This window comes from Gopherus flavomarginatus, chromosome 4 (genome assembly GCF_025201925.1).
Source record: "Gopherus flavomarginatus isolate rGopFla2 chromosome 4, rGopFla2.mat.asm, whole genome shotgun sequence".
NCBI lineage: Eukaryota > Metazoa > Chordata > Testudines > Testudinidae > Gopherus > Gopherus flavomarginatus.
Genome location: NC_066620.1, coordinates 118,447,740 through 118,467,363, shown reverse-complemented (window position 1 = coordinate 118,467,363; position 19,624 = coordinate 118,447,740). Strand labels below are relative to the sequence as shown.

The following is a 19,624-nucleotide window of genomic DNA, read 5'->3' as shown; positions in this document are numbered from 1 at the left end:
TGTCTGGATGGTGCAAAACAATCAAAATAGGATAGAGAATCTGCCCTCAAATATTGATTGAAGCTCCCTGGCCTTGAAAATGTTGCACACCACTAGTCTAACTGTGTCCCATATTTACCTGGTGGACACCACAACAGCTCAAAAGTAATCTTTATTTGCATGACAGATTACAAGTACCTCAATTCCTCCTCCCCTCCCACATATACTTTAAAAGCTTTTTTAATGTAGGCCTCTAATGTTCAGAATTTGGATTTGGATTAGCGTTCTCCTGTTTAAGCATGACAAAGTCCAAAAGAATGAATATTGCAGTTGGCAATTTATTCATACCAGAGGGTCACTGTTTGTTAGAGTATAGCCTGGCAAAAATATCCCATTAACAGAGTTTTATTTCAACTATATTATTAAATCTATAATCAGTAAATCTATAATCAGTATATTAACAATTATAAAAACCACTACTCTCATACCCAAAATATTCCTTCTCCGTGTCTTTACTCTTGTGGCCTCTGAGCACACAGGTTTTGGTTCAATAAGCCCTTTGATATCCTAAAAGAGCTCAATAAAAGTATAAAAATTAATGCAACTGAGAACTGCTGTGTTTTTAAACACCTAGGGGTAGATTCTGATCTCGCTGACTTCAACTAAGTTACTCTGAATTTATATTTTATGTACCCAAGATCACAATCTGGATCCTAGCCCATAAATTACTACTCTTTACAGCTTCGTTAAATGAGCTTTAGAAAACAGAACAGTTCTTCAGGGTGCCGGGGCAGAGGCAGGGGAAGTTATGCTATACGATTTTTCCTCCTGTGTATGAACCAGTGCAAGTTCTTGTCCACTCTCTAGATAGGAGATTATTTCCTTATTCTTCTGGGGGCTTTTGGAAATCAAAGGGTTTGATTTTGTTTTCTCCTCTTGCATCTTCAAAAAACAGAATTCCTAGGGAAATCAAATCCAGTTTTTAATAATTCAGTATATCTGGTGTATGGAAAACTTCCTGGGATTCAAAAGTTACTGTTTTAATCAATAAAAGTTTTACAAGACTGGAATTCAGTGTTAGCCACTAACGTAACCCAGTTTTTAATTGTTTTGTGGCAGCAATATTTATTTGTTTTGAAATTTTATTTAATGTTCACAATGGCTAAGCTGACAACTGAGAATACGTACGAGTCTTCCATTTATCCTCTAATACTAGGGCAACACAGGAAATGGAAGCACAAACTGCCCTATTCCATTTTGTTAGTGTGTCTGTTTGTGAAGGGATTGCCTAACAGGCAAGAAGGAAATTTAGCCACCATGTCCATTCCTTGGCCTCCATGACCAAAACTGTTAATTAGTATTAATTGTGATGGCATTTTTGTGTCATCTCATTTCACATAAGCTGCCTAACAGAGGTCGCATATTAACAGCTGAATGTGCAACAGATGTGAATGTGTGTTCTCAAGGTGAAAGGTTCTGTATCCCATTATCTATCCCCTATAACATTTGTATGAAATTTGACAAATGCTAGGTTGGCCACCATGGATTCAAATAAAAAGCTTTACAGCAAGTTCACTGTGACAAATTAAATGGCCTAGAAATGTGCTCTCATGCAGTCAAACTTACGTCTCAAATTTATGCTAGACAGCTTTCTATAGCTCTGTCCATCAGAATTCAAGTGCCTTGCTAACACTCCGAACAGCAGAAAAATCACCTCTTAAGAGCAAGACAGCCTCAGGCAAAGGCAGAAAGGTAAATATCTTCCTATTGATGTACAGTTCCATCATATTCATCTCAAGAACTAGACAGATGCCCAAAACCATCAATGACAACAAGGACAAGAAAACACACAGCAGAAAAAGTATCAAGAAAAGAGTATACAAGTCAGACCAGAGGGATCTTTCATTAATCCCTTAATGATTAACTTTAGACAATGAAGTCTATCTTGATTTAGCTTTGATGAACAATTCTGTGTGGACAGAATAAAAAAAAAAGTCTGAGAAGTCTTGCGTGAAGTTCTTCAGATAAACAGCCCCAATATAGACACTATATTTCTATATGAGAAAATCATAGTGTGGTAAAAATGTTTTTATAAATATAAATATCAGTTTCAGAGCCACACTTCAGAAACTTTCAAGTGGAAAATCAAGTCTTATGACAACCCTCCCCTTGGAAAACCCGGAATCTTCACTTCTACTGGTAAGAAATCTCCCATTTCAAGACCTAAATGGACCATGAAATATTGGACCTGCAAATCTATCGATTTAAAAGAGTTCTGGATAAGACCAGTAGCCATAAGCATCTTTTTTAAAACAGTAAGTCATAAATATGGGTGTAGTATAGTACAGACTTCTTAGAACATGAATGGAAGTGCAAAAAAAGTCCCAAAAAGGAACTAATGGTGCAAATGGCCGTTTTAATGTCTTGCTAAATCGAAGTAAATTTATACCAGACACCTTAAAGAATATTTATTCCCAATCTCTCCTATTCCTAATCTCTCCTGTGCCAGAGCTCTTCATTCAGAGATAGCAATTTGGGGATTTTTTTGTTGTTGTTTGAAGTACAGTACTCAAAATATGTGTCTATTTATCTTCTAAACAGAAATAGCTGAACTTATTTTCTAAGACCTTCCAAAACAAATAATTTCTGAGCAAACACATATGCAAAAGCTGTCAAATTCTGAAAGATATAATGAACTGAAAATAGGGGATATAGTAGGAATTATAAGGGAGGCAGTGTAGCCCAGTGTATAGAGCACAGGACTAGGACTCAGCTTCTTATTCTGTAAAATGAGGATAAATGATCCCTACACCTCCTTTGTAAAGCACTATGAGATCTACTGATGGAAAACACTTTGCAAGACCTACCTATTATTATGGTAAAATTTACTACAGGGATCAATATTAGTTCTTCTCAGACTAGTTTTCCTAGTGGAAGGGTACATCATTTCCTGCTGCAACTGTACTTTTCAATCTTTTCCAAAAGGTTGCATCTATATACAGTCACTGTACAAATGGAAGTCAAAGAGCTTCCATGCCTAGCTAAAGTAAACACTCAAAGTTTTAACAACAATGTATATAACTAAATGCTTGAAGATTCCAAACTGTTGTTAGGGTGCTTTCCAAAATAAGCAGTCCACAAGCAGCCACACTGAATTAAAAATTTCAGGAAACCGTGGAGTGCATTCAGAAAGGTCAAGTTTGTTAGTGGCTGCTAATAAATGTTTCACCTACCTATGGGTCAGGATTAAAGGGTATGCTACTTTAACTTGTATATTTGTAATTGAAGGGAGAGAAGATCTTAAGCACAGCAACATCAGATTGCCCACAGCAACCCAAGAAAAGATCAAGGAAACGAGTACTTGTGGGCATGCAAATTGTAAAACCTCCCATAATTAATGTTGCAGTGAGGATTAAATGTAACAAGGGCATTGTGGTAGCAGCTGCACATTGAAGTAATTCTTGATCCACATCCTAAACTTTGTAAACCAGAGATAAATGTAGCCTTTCCTTAGATCTGCTTTACCAGCCACCAGCAAGAGAACTGATCCTTCACTCGCGGACGGCAGAAACAATAGCTGCAGTGAGCCATCAATCCTTTTGATGTCATCAACAGATTAAGTTGTACCATTTCCAGCTCCTGGTAGGGTGGCACCACCTGAACTGGTGTGAACTATTAAAGTGAGAATGGTAATATTACTTACTGCAATTCAATTTTACACCAAAAGGCTTATTTACAATAGCACAAGTGTAAAGTACATGTTTGTATTATAAAAAGGACTTATCTAACGAGAGAAAAAACAGAGGAAACAGTTTCCTTGCGAATGACATTCATCATTTTTACTGAGACGTGAGTAGGATCTCTCATTTTACAAGTGACAGAGGCTGAACTTATCTTAATGAGAATATTTAATTTATGCTGGAAAATGGCCAGCTAAGTTTAAAGTGTTGTGTTATATAATATTCAGGCAAAAGTTCTCGGGTTCCATCCACACTCTCAAATGATAGAGCATTAAAGATAACTAGAAACAAATTTAAGAACAGAATAATTAAGTTGATAAAGAATAAAGGGAGTCTCACCTTCGTTCTAAGCTTACTATTCAATTATAGAATTGTAAATGACAGAAAGAGGAAAATTTACATTCCAAAACATCTGTTTGTATATCTGTTACTTGCTTTTTGCCAAAATATTTTCTACGTTCCTTTTCTCTTTGTCTGAAAATGCATACTGAGTTCAGAGAAGTGAGATCCCTAAAAGGTAGAGCACCTGACAGAATTGTTCCTTTTGGACTGAAGATTTTTGCTTCTTCCTGATTACCTTCACTTGCTCTTGGCCTTGTGGCTCTCCATTTTCTTGGGCAGCAGCACAGCCTGGATGCTGGGCAGGACACCTCCCTGAGCGATTGTCACTTTCCCCAGGAGTTTATTGAGCTCCTCGTCATTATGGATGGCGAGTTGCAGGTGACGAGGGATGAACCTGGTTTTCTTGTTGTCCCGAGCAGCGCTGCCGGCTAACTCGAGAATCTCAGCGGTCAGATACTCCAGCACTGCGGCCATATAGACCAGAGCTCCAGCCCCCACCAGCTCAGCATAATTACCTTTGCGGAGCAGCCGGTGCACTCGACCCACCGGTAACTGCAGCCCAGCCCGCAAGGAGCGAGACTTTGCCTTGGCCCTCGCTTTCCCTCCCTGCTTGCCTCGGCCTGACATTGTAAATCACGAGAAACAAACTGCTATAAGAGTCAGCAAAAGTTCATCAATAACTCACTCTTTCTACACACAGCAGAAAAACAAATACAAGTGACAGAAAAGTTCAGATTGAAACCTTTATAATCTCTAAATCCTTAAATGTATGCCATTAATGTTTGTTTTAAACCAACTCCCCACACTCCAATGTTAAATCTTGTTTTTGTTTAAAACAGAAGTGTGTTATAAAAGAGAATATAAACTCATGATCAAGTTGCAATCTTAAAGGATTTTAATTCTAGATAAGTACAGAATACATTTCTGGGCAGAAGCACTGAACGTTACACTTCAAATAAAAGTACCTTTTACAAAAATATCAACAGAATGCAGGCCATAAACAAGGCAAAACTAGCCCCTTTTTTCTGTGCTGACCATTACATTGTATTTAACATGTCTGAGAATAGCATGCACTCAACTGTAGCAATACATTCCACAGCTGACTGTACAAAGAACATTCAGCAAGCGTTCAGGGTTAAGCTATCACAGATACAGTAAATTGATTTTCAAGCCTGGCTTTTTTTGGGCCAACTCAAATTTCAAAATGGAGAGGAAAGAGTAACTAGCAAAATTGCAGTGTCAAGTTCCCCTGCTCTTGTGCAAACAAACTATTAATGGTCCTGGGAAAAAGGACATAAGGTAAATGGATTATATTTGAGATTCTGCTCAAAGTCATTACTAGTATTAAAAAAAAATCATTTCCCATGACCCCAACAATTACACTGTAGACAACACTCAACAGTTCAACTATTTCTACAGATGTGAGTATTTAAGTTATTCTATTAGCATATATATTTCTTAAGGTGATTACAATTACTAAGTATACGTAATTCAATGCAAAAAATCTAAGTTAAGCAAATGTTAAGGTGCATAGTTAAGTGCATAGTCAAGATATGTCAAAGCTAAGGTTGCATGTGCAACACCCAACAACTTCAGCTACACAACAGAATAAGGAGTAATGATCTTGACAGAACAAGGAGTAATGGTCTCAAGTTGCAGTGGGGGAGGTTTAGATTGAATATTAGGAAAAACTTTTTCACTAGGAGGGTGGTGAAGCATTGGAATGGGTTACCTAGGGAGGTGGTGGAATCTCTTTCCTTTGAGGTTTTTAAGGTCAGGCTTGACAAAGCCCTGGCTGGGATGATTTAATTGGGGATTGGTCCTGCTTTGAGCACAGGGTTGGACTAGATGACCTCCTGAGGTCCCTTCCAACTGTGAGATTCTATGATTCTATGAACTATTTCAACTTTGAAACTGAGAAAAAATATAAAAAGTAAAGAATAATTTTCCCTAAATTTTCCTCATACTCAAAGCAGCTCAACTATTTTTGCTCAAACTTTCATTAAGAATAATTAATCTTTGGGAAGAGATAAAACCTTGAAAATTTAAGGTCAAAAGGTTCAAGTTTTGTGAAGTTGCAGTCAAGGAAGAAGGGGAAGCTAGAATGGAAATGTTTATGCAACCTTAACTAAACTCACTCTCTTTCTCTCTGCATTATATAAACTCCATTTAACAGCATTTCCTCATAGAGCTGTTCAATGTTTTGTAGCAAGAGGACACTATGAGAATATTCTATATAAATTTTAACCTATCTTCTCACAATTTGGGCTGCTACCATCTTTGAAAAATCATGAGAGTTTTCCAGAGCATTTTGAATGGCAATCATTCAGTAATCAAATCAAGAGGTAAAACATAATCAGAAAGATGTGTAAATACTAAAGCACTTTTACAGTCCTGAATTTTGTGGAAACGGAGGGGGGCCAGAGTACACGAGACGCAAGTTAAAGCAAAGAAGCGCAAGCGCTCGTGTGAGTGTGTGTTTTCTGCTGCCACCTGCTGGCCACAATCTGATCTATTTAAGCACAAACACAACAGAGGCTGTATTATTTTAACGGTTTTCACAAAAATATAAAGTTGACAATTTGTCACGAAAATCAAAATCTTTGGTTAAAAAAAGTCCAATTCAAACTTATTGCCAGTTTTTTTTCTTCCCATGCAAATAAAAACAGGCAGATGGAGATGAGAACACGAAACCAAATGCACTGAGGTAGGGATGACTGCAGGAGGCAGACAGGGATGATGCCTTGTAAGAAACAAGTTGGCCTGCTCTTGGGCTGAGTCCACAGACCAGAGCACAGAAAGCAGCAGGGGAAGGAAGCATAAGACCCCCCCAGAGAATATAGTATGGTTCTCTCATAATATGGAGAAGGATACACATTTCTGCCACCTAAATTCTTTGGTTTCCTTCTCGATATTCTCACTGGTCTAGTTACCAGGGCAGGTGCCTTTGTTTCAGCAGCCTGTCTACACAAGCAGCTCCCCTACAGCAAGCAGGGTGGATAGTGCCTGCTTCCTTTCCTGCTTGGGACTGAACTATTCAGATATAGGTGGGTGCAAAACTGGTTGGAAAACCATTCCCGGAGACAAAGTGAGTATTCACCCATGAAAGCTTATGCTCCAATACTTCTGTTAGGCTATAAGGTGCCACAGGACTCTCTGTCGCATTTTACATTCCCAGAGAGTAGTTATCAGTGGTTCACATTCATGCTGGAAGGGTATAACAAATGTGGTCCCGCAGGGATCAGTTCTGTGTCTGGTTCTATTCAATAGCTTCATCAATGATTTAGATAATGGCATAGAGAGTATTCATATAAAGCTTGCAGATGATACCAAGCTGGGAGGGGATTGCAAGTGCTTTGGAGGATAGGATTAAAATTCAAAATGATCTAGACAAACTGGAGAAATAATCTGAAGTAAATATGATGAAATTCAATAAAGACAAATGCAAAGTACTTCACTTAGGAAGGAACGATCAATTGCACAAAATCATTCTGGGATGTATTAGCAGGAGTGCTGTAAGAAAGACACAAAAAGTAATTCTTCCGCTCTACTCCACGCTGATTAGGCCTCAACTGGAGTATTATGTCCATCTCTGGGCACTACATTTCAGAAAAGATGTGGACAAATTGGAGAAAGTCCAAAGAAGAGCAACAAATATGATTAAAGGTCTAGAAAACATGACCTATGAATAGGGTGACCAGACAGCAAGTATGAAAAATCAGGACAGGGACTGGGGGGGTAATAGGAGCCTATATAAGAAAAAGACCCAAAAATCAGGACTGTCCCTATAAAAATCGGGACATCTGGTCACCCTACCTATGAAAAAAGATTGAAAAAATTGTGTGTGTTTAGTCTGGAAGAGAAGCTTGAGAGGGGACATGATAATAGTTTTCAAGTACATAAAAGTTGTTAAAAGGAGACGGGAGAAAAATTGTTGTTCTTAACCTCTTAGGATAGAGAACTTCAGAAGCAATGGACTCAAATTGCAGCAAGGGAGGTTTAGGTTTGACATTAGGAAAAACTTCCAGTCAGAGTGGTTAAGCACTGGAATAAATTGCCGTGGAATCTCTATCATTGGAGATTTTTAAGAGCAGGTTAGACAAATAACTGTTAGGGATGGTCTAGATAATACTCTGTCCTGCCATGAGTGCAAGGAACTGGACTAGATGATCTCTTGAGGTCCCTTCTAGTTCTATGAAATGGGGGGTTGGGGAGAGGACAAAACTCAAGAACTTCTAGACTCTCCCCAAACCCCTAGAGAAAGCAAGGCTATAAATAGTAACATTTTCTCATGGTGAATTTTGCTTACTTTTTCTTTTTTTTAAATACTCCTTGCCTCCACTTTTTAATGGCTCTCTCTCTCTCTCTCTCTCTCATGGCAAACAGGCAGACACCATTGACAGATGTGGCCTCTCCGTGCAAACAAACCTGGTTCTGCTTTACAGCAAGAGTTACTGTCCATGTATGAATACAATTTTGAAGCAGATGCAACAGATTTTAAGTCGGGACATTTTTCTCCCCTATTTCCCACTCTACTGTAAAGAAGAGCAACATATCGGTGTCTGGGTATACATTTAGCATTTTGTGAAGTAGTCCAGTTGATCATAAAGAAAAGCTACAAGTGATCACCATTTAGAAGCTTCAACATGCACTGACAAGAGAAAATTTGATTCTTCTGCGGGCTACACCGTAAGTAAACAGATGGCTAAAATAGTGGCACAAAAATAATGCACCAAGCCACCTTTTTGGTTAATATTAGGGTTATCTTTATAAATAGTTTATAAAGGTAATAAATGATTAACAGATAAGTGATCTGTATATTTTATGAATTCCAATAGATTGCTTGTAATCTTGACTTATAAACATCTACAATGCCTTTTTCTGATGTTCTTACCATCATCAGAATACATACTACAGGTCTGTAATATGCTTATTACTTATTTTAATTGTTTAACTCTTTATATAAAAGATGTATTTATAAATGTCTTACCAAGTATTACCACCTTTTATTTGTTAGAAGTGTAACCCCCAAGGAGATTACCTAGATTCCTGGAGCTCTGTCTGCTGGCAGCTCAGGGAGGGGGAGCCAAGGCAAACCCAGAGTCTGCCCAGAAACCAATAGGGAGTGAGATGATCCTCCCAGGGAGTTCAGAAAAGAGGAGAAACCATTTTGGAGTCTGTTTGGAGCCAGCCCAGGGCAAGGGAGGACTGGCTGTGTGGGGAGCTGTTGAGTCCCAGGCTTGCATGCAGGGTTCCCCCTGAGAACAGGCCTCTAAGGACCTGACAGCAGATCCCTCAGCTGGGTTTTTTCCTTCCCTACTGATGATTCCCAATGTGTTGCGTTTGCTGGGAAGTTTCCCCAGTCAGGCTGAGTTCACCCTCCAGCTCCCTAGGGGAGACTAATCACCACATGGTCAGCTCTGCTCTGGCCGCTAGTCCAGGGAAACTGTCTGTCGAATGTGTGACTGGAGGCTGGGCTAGGAGGCTACAGTTTGGATGTTAGGGTAGTTGTATAACCTACACCTTGAGTCCTGCACCCCTTTGTGGTGAGGGGAAATCCTGGGACCGACGCAGCCTGAGTCCTGCCTGAGGAGGACCCCTGCCAGCAGACTGCAGCCCCTCTGCAGTGACTGAGGAGTCCAGCTTCATCTTCAAACCTGAGGATCATTCACGGAGTTTGTGAGTGCACCATCTTTTAGTCAGTCAGTCAGGGAATTTCTTTTGGGGACATGCTACTCCCTGAACTGTGTCCTCAAGCCAGGGAGTAAGAGTTTGAGGATTTTATAACCTGCATATTACACCTGTGGAGGGATTTACCCCCTCTTCCCACTTGTGAGTCCTTTGGGATGTACTGAAGCCAGTCAGCCACGCTGCTAAACCCCTGCAGAGAAGAATTTTGTGGTTATAGGTCATCAGGGGCCCCAGCAATGCACGCATACCAACGGGACACTAATTTTACATTTGCTATATCAAGTCATGGGTATTTTCAGTGTGGGTACTGGTGACCCTAAAAATAGTGTTTCACCCTGTTATGTTGTATTTGTCTCCTTTTTAATATAATTATTGTGTTGAATATATTTTTGTGTGTTCATGTTATTTCTTGGAAGCCTCCAACTATCTGGCAAGTAAGTGGGGATTACTCTGTAGTTAGAATTTTCCACCCAAGCTGCCCTGGTGACCCTGCCAGGAAGGAACGAGGGGGGTGGAGGCACAGCCAAATAATTTCATAGGAAAAAAAAGCAACAAGATACACCCTGCTGAGTGGGTGGTGGGATCCAAAAGAACCCAGATCTGTCCATCAAAACCTGTAAGCGGATTGGCATTAAAGGAGGTAACCGAGTGGACAGAGGCGCTACAGAAGTATTTACCTGTATAGCATAGGTAACCCAACTCTGCATTCCTGCCTAAAGACAGCTGATTTCTGCTTTCTTAAGACAGATATTCCAGAGCCTTGAAGTTGATTTTACTGAAGTGTATTATTGAACGAGTTATCTTTGGATTATTAGAAAAAAATCTAAGAAAAGATACATAATCAGAAGCAAATAGAAGTTAGAGATTTCTTTGGAGGTCTACTGAAAAGTGTATAGTTCTTTATAAGTCACTGCCCGGCTGACTGACAGCTTTTAATGAGGATTTATGAAATTTAATGTTGCCCCATAAAATTTGCCACTTTGCTCCATGAAGAACAGCTTCCCACACACTTCCCACCCCTGAAAATTAAAACTGTCTTACCGTGTCCCCCAGTAGCTAACATAGGGCAAAAAGCCTTTTGCTTAAATGTTTTGGCGCAGAAGATCCTAAATACATCTAATCTCCCATGCTGCATGTATAGTTTGGCCTTTAAATGACAATGGATCTTGACCCAATAAGTCACATATTGCTACTCCCTGACAGAAATTCTAACTACATAGTCCATTACAGTGGGAAGCAGAGTTTCCCTACACCACCTTATTGAAACATACTGAAGACACCTGAAAACAAAACCATGAATTCTAATGTGCTTAGTTACCTGCAGTTCCTACTTCATTTTCCTCACCTACATTCCCAACACCCTCCTTAGATAACTGCTGATCCATGCATTGTTTTGTCCCTCAGATAGTAAACTCCTCAGGGCAAAGGAATGTGTCTTATTCTTTGTTTACAAAAGTACCATTTACATGTGCAATACTATATAAATGATTAATAACAGGATCCGCACAAATTGTTTTAACTGTTTTGGCCAGTTTAAGCATGTAAATGTAGCATCTGTGCCAAACAATGCAATTTAGACTCACTCCATGTCTTTCTTGGCTGCTCGCCAATTTCTGAGAAACAGCAGAGTAAATGTGATAGAATCTCATCAGATTCCCTGCTGCTACCTAAAAGTTACAGGCCACTGTAGCCAAGAAATTCCTAACAGTCTTGTAAATTTCAGTCTGCTACTTGTAGAACAGCAGAAGTTACAAGAGTGAACTAGGGGCATCCAAAAGACAGATCAAGGAACAGAAAGCAAATATAGAGCAGTTTGAAGCTCAGCGCTCCTCCGCAGCTACAAAGGGTGATTGAGAGAATGAGAAGCAACTGGAGGGGAAGAGGAAGAAAAATTAATCTATAAACCAAAAACAAAACAAAAGCACAACTGGCCCATTAAAATAAAGGACAGCTGCCTCTTGTGAGGCCTACTGAAACCCTATTGAGAGGAAAGAGGTGGTTGTGCACTGGACTTGGACTGAGGAGATCTCAATTCTATTTCTGTGTTTGCCACAGGACTACTGACACACTTTGGACAAATCACATCACCTCTCGGGACCTCAGCTCCGCATCTGTAAAATGCAAGAGGGGGTGGGAGAAGGGTGTTATGAAGTCTAATTGATTAACGTTTTGAATCATTCATATACCATATTCATGAGCATAAAAGACTCCAGTAAATAAGACAGATAAATTTCCGTTCCCAGGCACTAAGAAGAGGCACATTAGGGCCAAGTCTATAGCCCTTGAGCCACCACTATCCTCAAGGACTAACTAGAATTCCTTCAACAGAAAAATCTGATGCAGGAATCTAAGGATATGGTGGACAGCAATCAATCCAGCAGAGGTCGATTTATTGCATCTAGTCTAGTCGCGATAAATCAACCCCCGAGCGTTCTCCCATCGACTCCTGTACTCCAGCACCGCGAGAGGTGCAGGCAGAGTCGATGGGGGAACAGCAGCAGTCAACTCACCGCGGTGAAGACACCACAGTAAGGGTACGTCTACACTATGGGATTATTCCGATTTTACATAAACCGGTTTTATAAAACAGAGATTGTATGAAGTCGAGTGCACGCGGCCACACTAAGCACATTAATTCGGCGGTGTGCGTCCACGGTCCGAGGCTAGCGTCGATTTCCGGCGCGTTGCACTGTGGGTGGCTATTCCATAGCTATCCCATAGTTCCCACAGTCTCCCCCACCCCTTAGAATTCTGGGTTGGGAGCCCAGTGGCTGATGGGGCAAAAATCATTGTCAGGGGTGGTTCTGGGTAAACGTCGTCAGTCATTCCTTCCTCCGGGAAAGCAACGGCAGACAAATCATTTCGTGCCCTTTTTCCCTGGATTGCCCTGGCAGACGCCATAGCACGGCAACTATGGAGCCCGTTCAGCCTTTTTTTTTTTTTTTTTTTTTTTTTTTTTTTAAAACAGTCACCGTATGTGTACTGGATGCCGCGGACAGAGGCGATACTCCAGTACTACACAGCAGCATTCATTTGCTTTTGCATGATAGCAGAGCTGGTTACCAGTCATTCTGTACCATCTGCTGCCAGTGTAATTTGGCAATGAGATGACGGTTATCTGTCCTTCTGTGCTGTCTGCTGCTATCATGGGTGCCCCTGGCTGAGATCGGCCGGGGGCACAAAAGCAAAACTGGGAAAGACTCCTCAAGTCAATCCCTCCTTTATGGTTTCTAAAAATAGAGTCAGTCCTGCCTAGAATATGGGGCAAATGTACTAGAGAAGCAGTGTATCAGACAGTACAGCTGCTCTGTGTCAGATCCTGCAGAAATGATGAGCTACATGCCATTCACGGGGGGTGCCCTTGCAACAACTCCACCCGTTGCTTCCCTTCTCCCCCAGCCTTCTTGGGCTACCATGGCAGTGTCCCCCCCATTTGTATCATGAAGTAATAAAGAATGCAGGAAGAAGAAACACTGAGTTTTTAGTGACATAAAATGAGGGGGAGGCAGCCTCCCGGTGCTATGATAGTCCAGGCAGGACATTAAGCAGTGTGGGGGAGAGGAGCCCAGCATCCCACTGTTATGATAGTTCAGGTAGTACAGAATCTTTTCTTTTCACATGAAAGGGAGGGGGCTGATTGAAGCTCACCCCCCAGTTGCTATGATGAAGACTGTTACCAGCCGTTCTGTACCATCTACTGGGAATGACCAAAAGTCACTCCTATTTTCACCCAGGCGCCCCCGGCCAGCCTCACTTGAAGCCAGGCAGGAGCACTCATGGGTTGATAAGGACGGTTACCAGTCCTACTGCACCGTCTGCCACTGGGGAGGGGAAGGAGCGGATACTTCTCTTCACTGCTGCAGCATCACGTCTACCAGCAGCATTCAGTAGACATAGGGTGACACTGAAAGAAGTCAAGAAATGATTTATTTCCCTTTTCTTTCACGTGGGGGGGGGGGGAGTAAATTGACGAGCTATTCCCTGAACCACGCCGGACAATGTGTTTGAACCTACAGGCATTGGGAGCTCAGCCAAGAATGCAAATACTTTTTGGAGACTGCTGTGGACTGTGGGATAGCTGGAGTCCTCAGTACCCCCTCCCTCCCTCCATGAGCATCCATTTGAGTCTCTGGCTTCCCATTACGCTTGTCACGCAGCACTGTGTAGCCTGTAGATTTTTTTCTCTTTGCTTTGGCATTTCATCTTCTGTAACGGAGCTTTGATAGAACAGATTTGTTTCCCCATACAGCAATCAGATCCAGTATCTCCCGTGCGGTCCATGCTGGAGCTCTTTTTGGATTTGGGACTGCATTGTCACCTGTGCTGATCAGAGCTCCATGCTGGGAAAACAGGAAATGAAAATCAAAATTTTGCGGGGCTTTTCCTGTTTACCTGGCCACTGCATCCGAGTTCAGAGTGCTGTCCAGAGCGCTGTCCAGAGCGGTCACAGTGGTGCACTGTGGGATACCGCCCGGAGGCCAATACCATCGATTTGCGGCCACACTAACCCTAATCCGATATGGTAATACCGATTTTAGCGCTACTCCTCTCGTCGGTGAGGAGTACAGAAACCGATATAAAGAGCCCTTTATATCGATATAAAGGGCCTCGGTGTGTGAACGGGTACAGCGTTAAATCGGTTTAACGCTGCTAAAATCTGTTTAAACGCGTAGTGTAGACCAGGCCTTAGTCAATCTAAGCATGTCGGCTTCAGCTACATTATTCACATAGCTCAAGTTGCGTAATTTAGATCGACCCTCCCTCCTCCTCCCCAGTGCAGACCAGAGCTAACAGAGGTCTGACAAGATAGCCTAACATCCTTGATTTTAAAATATACCTGCTACGGCACTGGGCAATATTCAAATCAAGGATCCTGGAGATCCAGAGTAATTTTGATCTCTAAGTAAGGTAAGAAGAATTTTAGAAGATCTAGAGTTGTAGTTCTAGAAATGATTTTGTAAAAAGAATTGAGGAAATACTCGTTAAAGAATGCCCTATCAGGAAACTGCATTTTTTTAACAATTAAAAAAAGATATTTTGTTGCTTTAACTATCATACACTAAACTTCACCGTTCCCTTTCCTATCTCCTTTGGCAGCATCTTTTCACTGATTATAAGCTTTTAGGGAAGAGAGCCCATTTTCGCTAAAGGTGAGTCTCTAAAGGTATGACTATACATTTTAACAGTGACACTGCTGACCACAACTTAGTGTAACGTCGACAGACCACGGTCGTTGGCATCAAACCTGGGACCTCTTGAGTTTAGTGCATGAGCCTCTACTGCATGAGCTACCAGCCAACTGGCTGGTAGCTCAGGCTGTGGAGCAGACTCATTAATTACTCTCTAAATGGTCTTGGTGCCACTATATGGGACAGAACACCACACCCAGGATGTGTCTAAGTTAAATTAGCACCTAGAATAGGCAAGAACAAGATAAACTCTCACCACAGCCAGCTAATATGTTTTAAAAACACAACTAAGGGCAAAATCATATTTAGTATTGTTAGTTAACACAATTTTCTCAATGAATAGGAGGCCTTAAATATGTCACACACAACCAGTAGTCCTCCCACATCACACACACAATAGGGAATTTCCAAAACTCACCCCCCTTCCTGGGGTCTGCCTTTATTTGTAACTAAAGAAGGAAAGCCCAAAAGCCAGATTGCACTTACAACAACAAAAACTTTTCTCAGCTAGATTTCTATTTCTTTATAACCTTCTCTTCTCAGAGAGCCACTAAATCTCTCATACCACCATGCTGGAGCTCAAGAGACTCAGCTGACCTGGCTTCTAAGGTGAATCAGCAAAATAGCTCTGCATCTTTCCCATATGAATTTACAATCTGAAACCCAGACCTATGCATCAGTAGTGATGCTATAGTTTGTTTAAAAAAAATTAAATTAAATTAAATTTAAAAAACCCACCCTCATGCCCCTCCCTAAAAGGAACACAACAAAGAGTTTTTCATACCACTAGATATACTCTACCTCCAGTTTCCCCAATGGCACAAAAAAATATCAGCTAGTTTTCTACAGAGTGTTGGGAGTGTGGTGGTTTAAAGCACAAAAAGCCTTTGAAACCCAAAGCATAGGGTCACATGCCAAGTTCCAAATCATAACACGATAAAGGATATTATTTTTAAAAAATGAAGCCAGAAAAAATAAGACTGTGAAAGTGATTTTATTGTTGTCCATGGGTAGCTTGTCAAAAGTATATACTATCATGCATACCAAGGTCAGGGGTGAATATGAAAAGAGCTATTTCCTGACTAATCTTCTGTAAAGTAAACTTTAAAGGCCAAAGCAGCCACTGGTGAATGGCTTTTCCTAATGGCTCTAGTAAATACAATCATGGTAGGATGCTAATGGACGATACTGCCAGTAACACAAAAAGGCAATATGAAGCATTCCCTCTCCACATATTTCTGTTAATAGGAGTATCGAAATGACTTTAATTAGCATAGTTTGCTTAAAATCTTTGCATAAAACAGAATGTCAACAATAAAACTCAGTTACAAAAAGTCACTTTTTGTACTATACAACTAATAGACTGCGGTCCCTTATCACCCAACACTACTCTGTTTTCTCCTCCCACAAGAAAAAAAAATTGTTCAGAAGTACAGTAATTGTAATCTGGTTTGTATCTATGCAACACAATGTACATGAAACCCATAAAAATTGAAGAATGATTAGAAAAAGTAATCTGTGCCTCTATATAATATTTATAGGACCACGAATTCAGACAACAGTCTCTGAGCCACAATTAAAAGAATAATAATCGAATAATAAACACTGATCATTTGCATCTTTATTGCCATCCAATAATAAATACCAGCCATATAATTACAGCTGAAGCATGTAATTAGGAAAATTTATTCCAATTAACTAACACTTACAGGTTAATATTTGTATAAACCACTGAATTTTCTTCTGTTCAGCTTATAACATACAAAGAATGGGTAACATTTGTATACACACCTATTTATTATAAAAAACACTAGCCCTAAATTCCCAGATAGAAATCACACTGTTAGCCTTTACAAAGTATTTATTTTGTCCGAGGCCTCCCACGAAATCATCTTCTGTAAAAATAAAAATTATTTCATTTAACTGTTTTTTTAACCTGCCCTTTCTAAGTCTCTCAGCATAAAAATAATGTCATCAGTAACAGACTGTTTCCCTCTCCCTAGATGTCTAACAATTTCTGTGCATTCAGAAGGATCACTGCAAGGCTACATCTACTCTGCGAGCTCCGGTTGCAAATACCCTCCTTGTGTACACATACTGGAGTTAGCTCTCATTAAGCTGGCACAAGTATAAATAGCAGAGTAACCACACCAGCATGGATAGTGGCAGCAGAGATTCCGATGGGTTTGTGCTCTGCATGGCGCAGCCACATCTCTGCTGCTACTACCTGTGCTCCTGCTGCTATACTGCTATTTATACTCCTGCCAGCTCAATAAGAGCTAGCTTCAGTATGTGTACACAAGCAGGGTATTTGTACCTCTAACTCATACTGTAGATGTAGCCAAAGACACTCTCTCACACACGCAGACACACCCCTTTTTAGGTCATGTCCACAAAAGTAAAAGCATTTTCAACATGTGTTAACACATGCTAAAATCCTAGTGTAGGAAAGGCAGTTGTAGTTTTAACATGTTAGCTGGTTAAGGTGAGGTACACACACAAGCTGTAGACTTGTCTTCCCTATGAAAAAAACTAGAGTTAGCACCATGAGATAAAATCCTAATGAAGACAAGGCAGTCTCTATTTTTCACATAAATTATCAGTTGAGTTAAACCCCTACGCTCCCCCGGAATTTATCTCAACCTACTACAAACTCTTGCTTTCACTAGGATTTTACTTCAAATTAGCTAACTTGAGTTAGGAACACACCTTTTATCATAGCTAACACAAGGCCTATGTCAGTGTTGAAAGACATACCCTTTTTGCAATGAAGACCTAGCCACAGTATTATTACCATATCATGTTCATTGATTGCCAATTATCTCGTTAATAAGGGCTATTCTGGACATTCCTTAAACTTTTTTTCTGTCAATACAAACTTAGGATAAAATACAAATGTTTGTATCCCAGAACAGACATTTGAGGAGTGTCCAGACTAGCCTTTAGAAAGGTGTTCCTGACAATCAATTCAAGGTTAAAATCTCTAGTGAAGACAATCTTTTATGCTGTGACAAGAACATTCTCTTCCATGGTTTAAATTTTGGCAGGTATTGTAACTATACCATGCTCTCCTTAGTAAAAGATTTCCAGTAAATTCCCTAGTATAATTAAACAGACTGCCTTACTATAGTTAAATAAATTATCCAAAATTGGGCAGTCAAATTCCTGACACTGACCTTTTATTTCATTGACTGAAAAAAAGCCAGCAGCACTGTATTTGTAGTGTTCTTAGTCCAATAAGAAAGCTTCAAACTGTTCAACAGCAACCTTTTAAGCAACCAATTAAGAAGGGGCATCAATAAACTGTGAAAAAGAGGCCATAGTGGCTGTAACACAGGGTTTAGGATGCCTTCACATACAGCATTAACTTGAGTGACTGGCAACTGGGTCAGCCTAGGCCAGGTGGGAGCAACCCCATTTTAGTTAGTTTAGTCCCCCACCCCTGGGTGCCTCACTCACCCATGTGTGTCACAAGGACTTCTGGGGGGCATATCCCGTGGTTCTTTGTGCTTCGCTTCTTCCCCAGTGAATCGCGAGAGAATGTGTCTGTCCTGAACACATGGGGGGGAACTAGAAAACTATCATCACTCAAGTGGTTTAGCCTGTGTCCCCACTGCAAAGTGGATGGTTGCCAACCCAGCCGAAAGCAGAACCTGGGTTTTTAGCTACAGCCCCTGACGAAACAGCTAGCCCAGATTGTAAGCACCACCAGACTCTGGTGAGAGAAGTTTGTGTGTGAACAGGAATGGGGTTGTTAGAGGTAAATCCCATGTAAGCGCCCAAGCTAACACTGCAGTGAAGGCATACCCTAATCTTATGGTGTTAGGAAAACAAACAAAATCTGGTATGCAGAGGACACAGTCATTTTAAAATGACAAATCTTATCAAGCATAAAGAGATGGTAAACAAAGAAATTTACTATAGGCTTCTACTAATTGAGAGCATTAAATCTACTAGTCTCCAGGATCAATCCTTTAAGACAAGCCTAGTCCCTCTCCACCAGACAAAGAGAAGAATAGAGAATGCTGGGATTTGTACATGGATACTATCCCTGGACTTTGCTTTCATATCGTCTCAGGCTCTCTTACCTGCCTCTGGATACCAGCAATCTAATAAATTCAACTCCACTCTCATCCCTTACTAGAAAGCAAGGAGCAGCTTTCAGTCTTCAGCCTCATGCAGGGCCGTCCTTAGCCATAGGCAGAATAGGCAGCAGCCTAGGGCACCACTAGGTCTGGGGGCACCGCTCTGCCAGGAGCCCAGACAGATGGGAAGCAGTGGAGCATGTAAGAGCAGGGCTGCTGGGTCCTAGAAACAGCAGAATGCTGCACAGTCTGAGGAATGGGATTGGCTGCTGGGGTCTCTGGGAAGGGGAGGGGGTAGGGGTTGGAGAAGGAGCTCACCTGTAAGTGTGACTCTTTCCCCCCGGCTGAGGTGAGGTGAGGCAGGCTCTGCGGCTCTGGAACCAGTATCCTTTGTTGTCCCCCATAACATCCATTCTTCTCCCCTCCTGCCCCACGGAGCACCCCCTCCTTTCTCCCTCCTCCCCAGGAGCATCCCTCTCTCTCTTCTCCATCCCCTCCGTCAGGGCTGGGTTGGGTGAGGTGCTGGGAGGTAGGTGGGAGGAGGAGGCTGGCTGCTTGCTGAGGAATGAAAGTGAAGGTAACTCACTTCCTCCGCAGT

At 41.1% G+C, this 19,624-nt stretch overlaps 2 protein-coding genes across 13 annotated transcripts in view; both read right to left on the bottom strand.

Annotated features, from left to right (window-relative positions):
• PTPRK (protein tyrosine phosphatase receptor type K) overlaps positions 1-19,624 on the bottom strand; it is a 616,176-nt gene that overhangs the window by 568,467 nt on the left and 28,085 nt on the right. The gene's annotated exons all lie outside the window — the stretch shown is intronic.
• On the bottom strand, positions 4,299-4,688 carry LOC127049316 (histone H2A type 2-C-like). Its single transcript, XM_050949966.1, has one exon. The coding sequence runs from the start codon at positions 4,686-4,688 to the stop codon at positions 4,299-4,301; it is 390 nt and encodes a 129-aa protein (XP_050805923.1).